This window comes from Microtus oregoni, unplaced genomic scaffold (genome assembly GCF_018167655.1).
Source record: "Microtus oregoni isolate MIOR12 unplaced genomic scaffold, Mior012 000028F_ref0000031, whole genome shotgun sequence".
Taxonomy (NCBI): domain Eukaryota; kingdom Metazoa; phylum Chordata; class Mammalia; order Rodentia; family Cricetidae; genus Microtus; species Microtus oregoni.
The window spans coordinates 5781389-5797628 of NW_024543087.1; the positions used below are offsets into that span (position 1 = coordinate 5781389).

Sequence of the window (16240 nt, forward strand, 5' to 3'; positions counted from 1 at the left end):
AGCTCCAACTGACAACTGCTTGCAAAGGAAGAATTAGTTTTCTCCAATAAATATATAGGTCCCCCTACACACATAAGCCACACTTCAGGGCCGATCCCATGCCCAGCGGAAGATGGCCAACACGAGAAACTCAGTAGTATTGTCAGAGATTTCTTTTTTGTCTCATAAAGCTTTGGTTGAGCCTTATTTTTTATCTTTTGCTTATCTATTATGGTTTTCAATTTTGTGATTTTATGAATTTTGTGCGTGTGTGAAAGAGTGTGAGTGTTTCTTGTGGTTTTCTTTCTTTTTATAATTCTGGGGGGTCTGGTTTGTTGTTATTTTGTTTTGTTTTAATTTCCCTGTTTGTTTTCTAAAGAGAGAGAAAGAAGGCATGGGGTTGGATGGATGCGGAGAGGACCTAGAAGGAGATGAGAAAGGAGAACTGTGATTTAGAATATAGTGTAGGAAAGATAATTTATTGTCAGTTAAAAATGATGAAAATTAAGAGACAACCGAACAGGCGCTCTGGGTATCAAGACAGCCTACCACCGCTGTAAGAAGCCAGGGGACATGCTTCATCTAAGAGGGACCCTGACAACCACAGCGAGCTGTCAGATCATTTTGAGACATGGTGGGGCCATGGCTCCCCACGTCACAGACCTTCATCGTGACCTTGCTTAGGAGGAAAGCTGCCAGCCAGAGAAAAGGGAGGGAAAGAGTGGAAACCCAGTCCCTCAGGGCACAATTCAAGGAACCAGGGAGATTTGACCTCAGTATCTGGGATACATTGTTATCTTCAGATACTGCAGGCTTCTGGGTAGATGCTACAAGAGCAGGAAGCAGAACTCCAGAAAGTCAAGTTTAATCAGATCTACGTAAAACCTGCTAGTCCTTATACAGGCTGTCTCATATTTGCTTCTGGGAAATACTCCTGCTATTATATTTCACAGAGGAAAATCCTGGAACAAGGGGCTCAAGGAGCTTGCCCGGGAAGCTCGCCTAGAAGGGCAGAGGCAGGGCTTGAACTCAGGTCACCTGCCCTCTAGGTCAGACCCCTTCAAGGTTACTCTGCCACTTAGACAACTCAAACTTTAGAGCTATCCAGCATCCAGCTGGTTCTCTCTAAACCCTTTCCTGTGGGGTACCTCATTCAAGAAGAGACTGTGTCCCTCTGGGGAGGCTCGGAGAAGACCAGGCTAAACGCGAAGCATCTGTGCTGTAGAGCTACATGGCCTCTGGGATCCCTTCCAGCTGTAAGCCCACAGCAGTTTATTTTAGAACATTCTGCCATCGAGTTATTAACAAAACTGTTGGCTCCCACTCCAAAGTGCAATTCTGCTTCCTCTGACTCACACAGGCAGAATACTTGAAGATGGCGCATGGGTGGAGACGGCACCGTAGGGGCTTCAGCAAGTTCTGGGCCTGAGCACAGGTCCCTCACCTCTGCTGCCACCAGTGAATGGACAGGAAGTTCCTGGTCCCTGGGGTTGAGGACTAACAGCAGTGAAGATACTGGTTATAAAGATAAAAAAAACGGGGGGGGGGGGGGCTTTGAATGCCTGGCGCCTATAGGAAACAGAAATGTTTGTATAGCACGTCAACAGATGGCAATGATCATGACCAAAGACAAACAGCCTTTGGATTAAGGCTTGGGTTACCCCAAGTCCTGTCAAGACGCCCCAGAAAGCTCTCAGCTCCCTATAAGCTAGTTAAGGCCCACACTCTGGAATTCTGCAGTAAAGAACAATATGACCAAGAGAATAAAGACAGAATTTATTCTATGCACGCAGTCCCTAGGACTTAGGCCAAAGGAAAGAGCCAAATGATGAGATCGCACCCCATGCCTCCTCCACAAAATTCCATCCGTCACTCATGGAGAACACAACCCTGGAGCAAGAGCCAGGCATCTCACCTGAGGAGGACCACGCTGTCGGACAGGAAGGCTCCTATGGTGACATCTGAAAATAAAAAGTCGTAGCCTCAGAAACTTGTAGAAACAGCCCCAGCTGCCCACTGGCCCAGTGCCACAGTGACAGAGGCCCAGCCTTGTGGTCAGGGAGCCTTCCTACTGCTGCTGTCTGGCTGTGTAATGACTTCAGAAGAATTACAGCCACATTGTCCTAAGTGGCAGCCAAGCACATCTGGCCTGGAAATGAAGCTGGGGGTGTAAAATATGTAGATTTTAAAGACCCACTTTTTAAAAATTAACTCATTAATAACTTTTATATTAGTTATGCAGTAAAATGATAAAATGTTGACTATATTAGATTATAGTTCATTAAAATTAATTACATCTTGCTTGTGTGTATTTTTCTGTAGTTACTAACATACGATTATAGATACCATTATTTAAACATTATTTTATTGGTATATATAAATTATTATAATCTGTATTTGGTGGATAATTTTTTTAGTGATTTGAAAACAGATCTTTTGCCAAGAATTTGGGTTTTCTTAGCAAGTCTTTGTAGAAAGGAATTTCTTATCTGAGCTGAAGCCTTTAAACGTCAGCCACGGGCAAAAGTTCCCATTGTGCTGTGGGAATAACACTGTTAACCAAACCAAAACCTATCTTATCTCACACACCTATCTCCATTTATCTGGCCTGCTTTGAGAAAAACGGCTTACCAGGATAGCCATTTCCATCCATATCAATGCCTCCTGATATGGACTGGCCAAACATCCGCAGGACCGGGTTTATCTTCCTCCCAGACAGCTTCTGAAACAGACAACAGCAAACTGGAGTTATGGGAGGGCAGCGAAGACCCGGGACTGTTTGAACCCAGCTTCCTCGGGGCACTGGGCCTGAAGTTGTTGAGAGAAAAGAGAATGTTGGTAGACTCTGACCGGGGAGCCCAGAGTGGGTACTTGAAGGTCACACATTTCCTTAATATTGCTTGCCTTGGCCAGATGTCATCACTCAAAACTTTGCTTGAGTTTGGTGACAGTAAAATGTCTACTAAAACATGATTTTAATCTTTTCTATGTTTTTGTTTGTGTGCAGGGGTTGCTGGGGCACAGTGCACACATGGAGGTAAGAGGAGAACCTGGAGGAACTGGTGCCCCAGGAATTAACCGTAGATCCTCAGGCTAGGCCACAAACGCCTTAACCAACTGAGCATCTCACTGACTCGCTGTATGGTTCTGGCACACTGAAATTCATGACAAATAAAGGTTGGATTTTTTTCCTTTCTGTATGTGTGTGTGTGCACATGCACATGTGTGTGTAAAAGTTAGGGGCCAACTTTGTGTCATTCCTCAGGTGCCACTTACAGTTTTTGTTTTGTTTTTCTAAGGCAGGGTCTCACTGGTATGAAGCTCACCCGGTAGTTAGGCTGGCTGGCCAACAAGCCCATCCGGCTGTCCTCGTTGCTTCCCAAGCACTGGGATTATAACTGCAGGCCATCACACCTGGGTTTGGGTTTAACCTGGGTCCTGGGGGTCAACCTCAGGTACCTGTGCCTGCGGGCAAGCCCTTCACTGGCCGAGCCACCTCCCTTGCCCTCCTCCTTTTGCTTTGATCCAGGCACAACTGGTTGAAATGCTGGAAGCACCCTTCCCTCCGATCTCATTACTTATTTAGGTCCTAACTGTTTCACCTGGCTCCCCTAAAGTGGACAGGTCCTTGACACATCCATCTGGAAGGATAGCCCAGGAAGCCCACCGGGAGGTCTACAGATTCCTAAGCTTCATAGAAATGGCTCAGCAGTCTGACCTGGTAAATCTAGAACTGCACAGTGAACCCGCTACCAACCACAGGGAGGGAATCATCCGTTCCTCGTGAAAGGCGTCCGCCAGCCCACATCACATTTTCACACGCCATTAGCTTCCTCACGACCAGCAGCCTAGTGCAAGAGCACTCGCTGGATCGGGGTACCTGGTAAAGTATTTGACTTACAAGCACAAGAACCTGAGATCTCTCTCCAGCGTCTACAGAAAAAGCCAGATATGGTGGGATGTGCTTAGAATCCCAGAGCTGGGGAGCCAGAAACGGGAGTGTCCCTGAAGTTCATTGGCTAGAGTCAGTCAACCTTAGCTGGTGAACTCCAGACCTTGGCGAGACCCTGAGTGGACAGTGTTGCTGTGAACGACACCGGAAGTTGTCCTCTAACTTTATATACACATGCCCCCATGCATATATTTAAAGGAAGACAGGGCTGGAGAGGTGGCCCAATGGTTAGCGTGCCCCGCTCTTGTAGAGGCTCCCAGGTTAGTTCCCAGCGCCCCACATCTAGAGGCAACTGCCTGTGATTCCAGTTCCAGGTGATTCAGCGCCCTCTTCTGGCCTCCTTGGTCATGTCATTCACTGCACATGCCCACATGCAGACACACACACACACACACACACACACACACAAACATGCATAACTAAAAACAAAAGTAAGATGTCGCTTTTAACAAACAAAAACGCTTGTCACACAGACAGCCCTCGCCACACAAAAGCGATTCACATTTGTGTGGCACAGTTCCTTTCAAAGACCAAGTCCTGTGTGCCAGGAAGCCTCGTTTTCTGAGATCTGGTCAGCCCCTACTTTCTTCTGCCCACAGTGTCCTAATTAGCATTTTTGTTGCTGTGATAAAAATACTGACCAAAAGCAACTAGGGGAGGAAAGAGTTTGTTTCCCTGTACAGGTCACAGCCCATCAGCGACAGAAATCAAGGCAGGAGCTTGAAGCACAGACCACGGAGGTTCCCTGCTCACCATCTTGCTCTCTCTGGCTGGCTCAGCTATCTTTCTCATACAGACCAGGCCCACCTGCTAGGGATGGCCCCGCCCACGGTGGCCTACATTAACTAGTGACATAGAAAGTGTCACACAGACATGCCTGCTGGTCAATCTAATGGAGACAATTCTTCAGTTAAGCTTCCCTCTTCCCAGGTGACCCTAGGCTGACACCAAGTCGATACCCGATAACCAGGACATGCAGTCTCTTTGTGGCTAACCAGAAGCAGTCTTCATTTCTACATGGTGTAGTGAAGCCACAACAGAACCAAGCTCGCAGACATCCAGGGACTCAAGCTGCCTTTCTTTCTCCATGCTTGTCTCTACTAAGTCATACTGTGGGGAAGCCCTGGTGGAGCCAGGGGAGTATCCGTGGGCTCTAGTGACAGAGATAGGATGTCCCCTGCCCTTGGCAGCTGGGAACTGCAGGGAACTGTCCCAGAGATGATCTAAGAGGGCGGCTTGCCATCTTCTGTTAAGGCATCCGACGGGAAACGTGTGAGCATCAAAGGGCAGCTGAGGCCTGGAGGCATTGCTGTAGAAACAAGGTTTGTTAACAAGCTCAGCCACACATCCCACATGGCTCCGGCTAAACAAACTTGTGTGTCTGAGTAAAAGGCACACTTTAAAGCGACCCATCTCAGCTCTGGAAGCCAAGAACATTAGAAGCAGCTTGCTGTGGGTTTTCATTTCTTGGGTATGCAATGGCTGGAACTGGGGGGAAAGTGAGGGGTGGTCTATTTGGGGGGTGGCGATGCAGACTTAAGTTATCCACTGACATCTGCAGGCCATTATGCCATAAAGCCAGGAAGATAAGTCTGCACGGTGCTAATAACCCTAAATGGAAACCAGGAACTGTGGGAAATCTCCGCTTGACCAGGTTTATACGCAGCGTCTGTTAGGGCAAGGGAAAGATCACAGGGGCCGCCACAACATGCCCAGGGGGGCTCTTGACTGAGAAAGGCATCTAAGAATCTTAAAATCAACACTTTTCACGGTAGAAGGAGGCGTCGGCATGAGTAAGAGGGTAACATGGGAGGAGTCCAGGCTCTGATCTCACAATTTCTCCAGCAGAAATAATACGAGTTGGGGCCAAAGAAAAGCGATCCCGTTGCCTAGATTCGTCTCTGATTTCTTCCTCCAGTTCTTGCACACAATGCTGGCTCTGTCCAGGATCCAGACCCAGAAGAACCTGTCATTAATGGATTATTTTTCCCTTTTAAATCGTTGGCCTTATCACGTACTTATTAGCAAGCTTGGAAGAGTATGACCAGAGCAGTTTCTCTCTTTCTGTTTCTCTCTCCACCCTCTTATTTAAAGAGCCCCAAACCACTTCTCCTTGCGAAGGCTAAGGAATCCAGCGTGCATGCTGACAAAGGCGCCTCTTCCAGCTGCCAATCGCGGCTTCCGACTGGATGCCCCACACTAACCACAAATGTGCAGGGAGGGGCTTTCTGCAAGGATTCCGCCCAGCAACCAAACAAAACACCAGAGAGCCGAAGGGGAGGCAGGCGCTCCAGCAGGTGGCCTCCCTGTGTGATTAGCTTCCGAGTTGCAGGCACAAACTTCCAGGAGGATGTGTGGGGAATGACCCTCACCCCCTGCCTGAGGATGGGCTCCTCAGATGACACAGCATCCCTGACCCAAACCATGCAGGCCCTACTCTGCGTTTCCAGCTTCTGAAGGAGTTGGCCGAATCACCTAAAGTCTGTTGTTGCCATGGTTGCTCGTATCTAATGATGTGAAACGGTCTGTGGATGGATGCCCCTTGAGGTCTGTGTGCTTCAGGGCAGCACAAGTCTCCATAGCTGTAAGGTTTCCAGTGGAACTTCCTTGGGTGGGCCTTTTTCCAAAATGCAGTTCAGGAAGGTGGCTGCTCAGGGAAAATTCAATACCCTGTGTGGGGCCCATCAGAAAGTCAGCGCCAGTAAGTGGCTGTATCTCACACAGCTGTCATGAGGGCTCAGAGCAGAGGAGTAACGGGCTCCCCAGGAACAGCTCCTCCTCCTCTCCAAGCCTCTCCCTAAGCATCTTTCCCTCAGCCAGGATCAAGCACTGACGAAGCAAGGGTGGGGGAGACAGACAGACAGACAGACAGAGAGCCCATGGACCCATAGGTAGCAAGTCCTCAACTTCTAATGCACATTTCTTGCAGGAACCGTTCTAGGTTGTGTGTCTGGGGCTGAGGAGATGGCTCAGTGGGTAAATACCACAGAAAGCTTGTAAACCCCTCCCGCCGGGCGCCAGCCCAGCTCCAGTTTCAGTGAGAGTCCCTGTCTCAAGGGAATGAAGCAGAGTGATGGAGTAGGGACACCTGACCACCTCCTCTAGCCTCTGTACCACACATGTGCACATACACCACACACATACACTACACACTCACACACATGTGTACACACACACATAAAAATAATAAAAGGAATTGTACCCCCTTTTACACATGCCTCTTAAAATACAAACCATGGACTGGACAGATAACTCAGCCATAAATACAAACTTACATGGACAAGTATGAACAGGAAGTGCTCAACACACCAGTGTCCAGTTACAAACATTTACTGACTAAAAAGGGTTTTTTGTTTTGTTTTGATTTCGTTTTTGGTTTACTAGTGATAGGGTCTGTAACCCGGGCTGACCTCAAACTACCTATGTAGCCGAGGATGACCTTACACGGCTGCGTTCTGGGGTTATGGACATGTGACACCATGCATGATTCATGGAAGCCAGGCCCTCGTGCAGTGCATGCCAGGCAAACACGCTGACTGCCTGCAGCATTCTTGGTGTGTGTTTTCTTCTGTCACTGACCCGGTGGGAGAAATATACAAACCATGCTACCCACATCCACTCACATCCTGACCGTGCTGCTGCGGAGAGCCTGACTTCCTTTTTTCCCATGGGTTGGGCTTGATACATCAGCAAGACTGAGTGAGCACTATGCTAACGAGGCAAAAATAAGAGAACTCGCCACTTCCATGTTCCCAAGTCCAGGACACAAAACCAGAGCTTTGATTAGCTCTTGATGCCAAGCCTGACAATGGCCCGTGACGACTTTCAGGCTGTCCTCTGTGGGGCCCTGTGTCCCTAGATTACATTTTAAAACATATTCCTCAGAGGCCTGGGGATGTGGCTCCATGGGTAGGATGCATGCCTAGCATAAACAAAGCCCTAGGTTCAGTCCCTAGCACCACGTAAAATGGAGTATCACACACTGGTGATCCCAGCACTTTGGAGGTGAAGGCAGGAGATTGGGAGTTGAAGGACATCCTCAACTACCTAGTAAGTTGGAGACTGGCATAGGCTACCCACAACACTGTCCAAAAACAGATAGAAATGTTAAAAAGGAAATTAAATTCCGCTGGTGTTTTGACAGAGATGTCAAAATAAAGAGGAAGTTGCATTTCTCTGTTTAAATAAGTAGCTGTGGGGTCCGTAAGGGGCTCATCAAGCAAAGGTGCTTGCCACAAAGCCTGACTACCCTGAGTTCGATCCCTGGAACTTCCATGGTGGTGGAGCAGTTAGCAGTTTCAAAGGACGAAAGTTCGGTTCCCAGTCCCCTTATAGCCATCGGTAACTCCAGTTTCAGAGAGCCCAACACCCTCTTCTGACCTCTGAAGGCATTGCACTCATGTGCCCCCCAACATACACATGCAGTTGAAAAATAACAAACTATCTGAAAAGAAGAATTCAGAATTGTTTTTAATGTATGCAGGATGTATCCTTGAATGTGAGTAAATTTGGAAGTCTATAGCTGGGCAGTGGTGGTCCATGCCTTTAATCCCAGCACTCGGGAGGCAGAGGCAGGCAGGCAGATTTCTGTGAGTTCAAAGCCAGCCTGGTCTACAAGAGCTAGTTCCAGGACAGGCTCCAAAGCTACAGAGAAATCCTGTCTCAAAAAAAAAATGGGAGTCTATAACAATTTTTTTTCTGGATTTAATAAACAGTACCAGTCTACATTCCCTTAGCATGGCGCACAGTGGAGCCTCCATCAAAACACACACATACACACACACACACACACACACACACACATGCACACGCACATGCACGCACACACACACGCACACACACATGCACACGCACATGCACGCACACACACACGCACACACACATGCACACGCACACACACACACACAGCCAGCACGGCCCCTCCCACCACTTACCATTGAGTACTGCGGGACGATCCCATTGGCATCACCGTGATAGATGTAGACCGCACCAGCAAAGTCATCCTCCTTAGGTGCACCAATGGCCACATCTGAGGGGGAGACAGCTAATTAGACAACTCACGTGGGGTAATATCAGTGCGGGTTCCTACATGCCACTCATCCTGTCTGAACACCCCGGGGTAATATCAGTGCGGGTTCCTACATGCCACTCACCCTGTCTGAACACCCCGGGGTAATATCAGTGCGGCTTCCTACATGCCACTCATCCTGTCTGAACACCTAGGTTTCACAACTTCTCCACTGTTTGCAACTTGAACATTTAATCAGGCAAATGTTCTCCTACCATTGAAAAGCTGGGAAGTTAACACAAGCTGAGAGAGGTTTACTCCAGGGAAAGTGCCCTTCCTCCTCCCCAGAGGCAAAGACTCTGAGGTAAGCCATACCAGCAACACAAATGAAGACAACCAACCCATCCTGACCTGCCTGTCGGAGTGCATTAGTGTGCAAGGGAAAAGGCCAACTTTATTTTAGGTGAAGGAAGCGGATAAAGTAACATTCATGCCGCACGCACACCAACATTATTTCCCACAAATGGCAGTTCCTGGAACAAAGCCTGAATCTTCCTCCTTTTTCTCCCTTGTCTTCTAATAAGCCATGTGTCTGCTAATGTGAGATTAAGGGTCAGGGGTCAGGGGTACGTATTCCCATGACCTCGGGATGACAGTCCTCTCAATGAATGAAGCCATCTGTGGCCAATGGTGTGAAATATTGAAGGATATCTGGTCTAAGCAAGAGCCACATCCCAGCCCTGCAGAAATGGTTCCTAATGTCTGTATATTCTACATACAGTCAGGGAAAGAGGGATTAAAAATAGACCAGAGAGAGAAGCCAAGAGGCTGTGGAGGGTACCATTGTCCAAAAAGAAATGGGTGTTAGGTACATATACCACTCATTCTTCTGACAAATACATACTCAACCAGGCTGATATGATCAGGGAAGAAAATATCGAATTCTCTCTTTATTCACTTCCCCAACAACATGACAGAGCATCCCAGATGCAGAGGCAAACATTTTGCGATAAGAAGCAGTCCTCAGTGGACCAGCCTCAGAGGCCACTGCACAGAACAGAATGCAAAGCTGATGAGACTGGATTGTGCAGAAGTGACTGTTTGGTGCCCAGTCCATCTCTAAGATCTGCTCTCCTTCCCATGGGAGCTGCTGTGCCTTCAGGGGTGGGGTGGGGAGTTCAAGATTCAGTCACAAACAAGGGACAACGACACCTGGTGGGACCCTGTGCCCCAGAGAGGCCTACTCACCTGGGAACCCATCATCATCAAGATCACCCAGGTTGGCAATGCTCTCCCCAAAGTGTGCATTGTAGGCACCATCTCCAGTCAGGGACAGCTGTTCCTCAAGAGCTCCCTGGGAAACAGGATGGAGGTGGAGGGAAAAAAGGAGGGGGGCAAAAAAAAAACACAATGAAAACTCAGAGCTCAGAACACCACCCTCTTCAGGGTACAACCATGGGCAGGAAACAGCTGGGCAGAATCATGGGAACCCAAATCTCTTTCCTCACAGCAAAGCCAAGCCTTTCACATACGCAGTGGGAGTCTGCAAATAGCCTGAGATAGGCTTTAGGAAAAAGATCGTGGCAGGAGGACCATTGCCCGAACATGACCTGGCCAAATTCAGACAGGTAAGCCTTCCCTCTCTGTGTCCCCACAGTGTCCTTCCTCTCTGCTCACCCCTCCACCCCGGTTTTTCAAGACAGGGTTTCTCTGTAGCTTTGAGCCTGTCCTGGAACTAGCTCTTGTAGACCAGGCTGGGCTTGAACTCACAGAGATCTGCCTGCCTCTGCCACCCGAGTGCTGGGATTAAAGGCTTGTGCCACCACCACCCGGCCCTCTCTGCTCTTCTTATAGCCTAACTCTTCCCCCCACAGTGTTTCTGTTTTCTCCGAATCTCACTGTGTAGCTCTGGAGATCCTCAGTGTAGACCAGGCAGGCCTCAAATTCACAGAGATCCTCCTGCCTCACCTTTTGAATGCAAGGGTTAAAGGCATGAGCTACCACCTAGTCCAACACTGTTTTAAGGTGCAACAGAGAAAGAAATGGTCAACCTTTTCCCTGCCCTAGCTCCTCACCTGACCCTTTCCTCTGGTTTTCTAAATCGTAAGGCGAAGATCTCCTGAGGCCTCCTCTCCTCAGTACAGATGAACTGATTGTGTTTGTCTATAAAGAAAGTGTATATGATGGTCCAGGACCAAGGTCCTAGGCTCTTCAGGAAGAGAGGAGACAGGCTCAGGGAGGAAGGTCTTCCCAGCACAGTGGCATCCTGCCCAGCCCTGCTCAGCGCCTCGCTGTAACCTTGTGTCTCTGCCCTCTTGAGTATCCCACCCAGGACGTCAATGTGAGATTAAAAATGCCCTGTCTTTCCTTGGGGCTGGACTTCAATACATCTATTTCCTTCCTCAGATGTCCGACTCTTTGGTTTCTGTTAGAGAGATCAAGGGTAAGAACTTTAGATTCTGGTAACCAAAAGAGTGCCCATTTTCCATTTTTTTCCGTCTCTCTTGTCTTTTGGTACAAGTCACTGAGGTTGTTTTGCACAGAACATGCATTGGCAATCTTGTCAGTGGTACCTGTGGTCAGGGGTTCCACACATGTGGCTCAGATTTGAAGTTCTTGGGCAAACAGGAGAGGAGGCAATAGTGTATATGGCAGGAGGAGCCATCCAAGATGCCCATGGTCCCCCTGAATGACTGGCATACTGGTGTGGGAGGTCCTTCTGTCTATGTGTTGCTTTTATTGGTTAATGAATAAAGAAATTGGCTTGGCCTGATAGGGTAGAACAGAGTTAGGTAGGGAAGACTAAACCGAATGTTGGAAGAAAGGAGGCAGAATAAGAGAGAAGCCATGGAGCCCTGCCGGAACTTTACCCGGTAAGCCACAGCTACGCGGCAATACACAGATGAATAGAAATGGGTTAAATTAAGATGTAAGTGTTAGCCAATAAGAAGCTAGAGCTAATGGACCAAGCAGTGATTTAATTAATACAGTTTCTGTGTGATTATTTCAGGACTAAGCAGCCGGGACTTACCTAGTGGCTTCCTTACAACAACATACAAATACCAGGACATTAAAACACCTGGCATCTGCAGGCTTAAGAATCTTTACGTCTTCCCTGGTGAGAGGCATTAGGGACCTACACACAAACCACAGTCCACCAAGCCAGGGTCTGTCTTTTGCTGTGACTAAATTTCTATTGCTATGAACAGTGCTTGCAGCTTGAAGAAATATATAAAGATCTGATGATTTGATTTATCTCACTGGTGAGACCCCACCCCAAAACACAAAAGATTGTCCTTTAGTGTCTGGGAGTATTGGTGCCTAAACCCCTAGCATACTAAAACTTCAAATGTACAAATTCCTTATATAAATAGTGCAGTATTTGCATAGAACCTATGGATGCCCACCCCTTCCTTAAACCATGTCTAGATTACTTACAATGTCTAATTCAATACAAATGATATGCAAATATGGTTTACATTATGTCATTCAGGGACCGATGGCAAGGGAAAAGTCTAAACACAGTCAGTAGGACACAATGTATTCAATCTGTGGTTTGGTTAAATCCAAACACTCTTGGTCACAGATGGCCAGTTCCGTAATTCTTTCTGGTAGTGTGCTGGGGACAGCCCCAAGTCCTTCTGGGTATATCCGTCCATGTCTGGTCATCTTGTTTAGATCACAAGGCACTTCCCATTTTGTAGAGGAAGAAGTGATCAATTTCAAGCTACTTTCTCATCCTTCACATATAAGACTTCACAGGGTTTATGTCACTCCTCCACAGGGCAATACAATCACTAACCAAGTGGGCTGTGGTTCAGTGGGAGCAAAAATACCCTGGCACGTAGAGCAGCCGTATAGTAGTGAGGTGTGTTAGACCGAGCATGGCAAGTGTGGTCGAACACTTGGAGTCTGCTTTGTCTTGGGTCTCCTGCCTCTACCGATTACTGCGCTGCCTTCTTTCCCAAGGTCCCAGCCACCCACCCTCCATTAGCTGCAGAGGAGGAAGAGGCACATTTGCATGTGTCTCTCTGCTTTATGATTCTGCAGAACCAGGGACACTCTGCTGACAGCCCTTGGCCAGTTTATCAGCGGTTAGCCAGCACGGATTCCATGCTGGCCTAGGAAAAGGTGCTGCTCACCACTCAACCCACAGGCATTTTCCCGTTGGGAGCTCAGGCCCAGTCCAGTTCATATTTCTACTGAATTCCTACTCCTTCCTCAGATTCCTCACAGACATCCTATCCCTGCCTCTCCAGAAAGATGCATATAAACTCTCAGAAGGGTGACGGAGCCTAGAGATGGAGCCAGCTTGCTGAGGGCAAATCCCAACCTCTCTACTTTTGAGATGTGAAATTTGAGGCAAACTGAGTTAACCTTACTGAGCCTTGGTTTATTTCATCTGAAAAATGGAGACCTTTACAGCCATGTGTATAGCAGGCTTATATGACTCAGAGAAAGCAGGAAAAACCATACACGGCACCCACTCTAGGACCACTCTCTAGGTCCCACGCTGTATAAAAATTATCCATTTGGAGGTGGGTGGTCCTTGGACTTCCCACAGGGCAGGGAACCCTGATTGCTCTTTGGGCTGACAAGGGAGGGGGACTTGATTTGGGGAGGGGAAGGGAAATGGGAGGCGGTAGCGGAGAAGAGACAGAAATCTTTAATAAATAAATAAATAAAAAGATAAAAAAAATATTCATTAATGGACCATAAAGCCTTTCCTTGCATAACTCAGGCCTTCATCTCCTCTAGGTAACATGGCCCAAGATGCAACTTTCTTCCAGTGGGATCCAGTGGGTGCTAGCCACAATGGCTAGACAGATGTCCACCCCCCCCCCATCCCAATCTCCCCATTGCCCCATATTGTACTCACATTTCCTTTGCTGAGGTAGACAGTAACCTGCCCTTCATCTCTGACCTCAGAAAACATGGGGGCTCCCACAAGCAGATCAGAGAGGCCGTCCATATTTAGGTCAACTGCACACAAGGAGGAGCCGAAGTAAGAGCCCATCTGCAAACCGAGTTCAATCACAACAACATGTTCAGAGGCTGTTCTTAAACACCGCGGCCCTTGCTCCATCAGCCCATGTCCCTAACCTCCCAGAAGCTGTGTTAGCTGGGCAAAGAGAGACAGACCCCACGACTGGGGATCTTCTAGTCAATAAGAGACCAAAGCTCTCCAGCTTACAGGCCCCTATCAGGGGCAGGTAAAGGGACAGTCCCCTGAGAATGAGACATTATGTTTATATTTGCACTCCATATACCAGACATTTGACAAGGCATAGCAAGCAGAAATATGAAGTCTCACAACACAAGCAGGTAGGAAAAGAAGACAGGGGGCACATACCCTCTCCAGTCTTACACAGAGTAAGAAGTAGGCATGAGCTGACATGACAGAGGAACATGTAACTCATGTTCTCTCGTGTTTGATAGATGGGGAAAAGGGGCAAGTTTATACTGGATCTTGAATCAGAGTGTAAACAGTAACCTGGTACTTTACTATTCTGTGTATGTGATGTGTGTGCGTGCTTGTGTGTGTTGCAGTGTGCACGTTCATGTGTGTGCCTGTTCATGTGAGTGCAGGTACGTAGATGTGTGCAAGGACACAGATGTGCGGGTACATACGCACATTTCCACCTCCCCAGTGCCGAGGTCACAAGAGCAAGCCAAAACTCTTGGTTTTTTCACACGCACTCTGAGGACCCGAGGATCAGACCCAGACCCTCATACTTGTACAAGACAACTCTGTGACTAAGCCCTCTCCCTCTCCCCAGAATCTGTTATTCTATATCCAGTGCCTCCGACACAAAGACCAGAGATCTGGGCCTTTGCCTGGATGAGTAGAATAAAATAAAAACCAGCAGCTCACACGCCCTTCTAGGCGGCATCTGAGCTGGCAGTGTCTGAGCCAAGTGAGTGGTGGGGATTGCAGCAACCCGGAGCCCAGGGCCCAGCTGCAGTAGCAGCCCCACCCAGCTGTGGCTAACATCACCAGGAGAGCTGGCTCCCAGATCACCAGCTTTTCCATTTCCAAGACAACACCTACATCGTGACTTTCAGTACCTATCCCAAATGCTGACAACGTGCTCATTTTGTTTAAGACCAATTGCTATGGGATTGGGGGCCCAGGGCTGTAATTGTGAAAGCTGAGGTAAGAGTACCCTAAGTTCAAAGCTAGCCTGGCAAACTTAGCAAGACCGTCCCTTTAAAGTAAAAGTAGGGGCCTGAGAGACAGCTCAGAGGTAAAGAGCATACACTGTGGCCTGCAGCCCTGCTGAGCAGCTCACAACTGCCTCCAACTTCAGTGACATGCGACATCACCACCTCCATCTCCAGGGGCATATGACATCACTGCCTCCATCTCCAGGGACATGTGAAATCACTGCCTCTGGCTCCAGGGGCATGTTACATCACCGCCTCCATTTCCAGGGGCATGTGCCATCACCGCCTCCAATTCCAGGGACATGTGACATCACTGCCTCCATCATCAGGGACATGTGACATCACCACCTCTGGCTCCAGGGACATGTGACATCACCGCCTCCAACTTCAGTGACATGTGACATCACAGCCTCTAGCTCCAAGGGACATATTACATCACAGCCTCTGGCTCCAGGGGCATGTGACATCACCGCCTCCGGCTCCAGGGACATGTGACATCATTGACTCACATGGATACAGCACTCACACGTACAAATTCACATGCATGCACATAAAATTATAAAATAAATTCTTAGGTGAAAGTTGCAAAAGAGCTAAGGATATAGCTCAGCAGTAAGAGAGCTTTGCCTAGCAGATTGAGAGATCCTAGGCTAATGTCAGTTCCGTGATAATTAAGTAAATAAGCAAATACTATGTTAGCTCTAAGTGTGCAGGCTAGACCTGCACTTAGGGGCTGCATGTAGTAATAAGAGCGGCGGGGCTACATCCCCAACACCCCAGCCGCCTGCTAGCTTATGCCCGAAATGACAACACACAAACTGTATTCATTTAAACACTGCTTGGCCCTTTAGCTCTAGCCCTTACTGGCTAATTCTGATATCCCGATCAACCCATCTCTAATAATCTGTGAGCACCGGTCTTACCGGGAAGATTCTAGCCCACGTCCATCCTGGGTCGGAGCTTCATTGTGTGTGTCTGCCCAGGAGCCGGGAGCATGGTGTCTCTCTCTCTGAGGCGTCTGCTCCCGAGAGGAGAGCTGTGGAGTCTGAGCTCACTTCCTCTTCCTCCCAGCGTTCTGTTCTGTTTACTCCTCCCACCTATCTTCTAACCAATGAGGGCCAAGCAGTTTCTTT

At 48.3% G+C, this 16240-nt stretch overlaps 1 protein-coding gene across 2 annotated transcripts in view; it reads right to left on the reverse strand.

Moving 5' to 3' along the window:
• Itga9 (integrin subunit alpha 9) overlaps window positions 1-16240 on the reverse strand; it is a 307443-nt gene that overhangs the window by 233614 nt on the left and 57589 nt on the right. For both annotated transcript variants that reach the window (XM_041677309.1, XM_041677310.1), the window contains 5 exons: window positions 13819-13956; window positions 10188-10293; window positions 8866-8960; window positions 2611-2701; window positions 1895-1940 (listed from right to left, as the gene is read on the reverse strand). In XM_041677309.1, the coding sequence (XP_041533243.1) occupies window positions 1895-1940; window positions 2611-2701; window positions 8866-8960; window positions 10188-10293; window positions 13819-13956 (476 nt within the window). The remainder of the gene's footprint in view (window positions 1-1894; window positions 1941-2610; window positions 2702-8865; window positions 8961-10187; window positions 10294-13818; window positions 13957-16240) is intronic.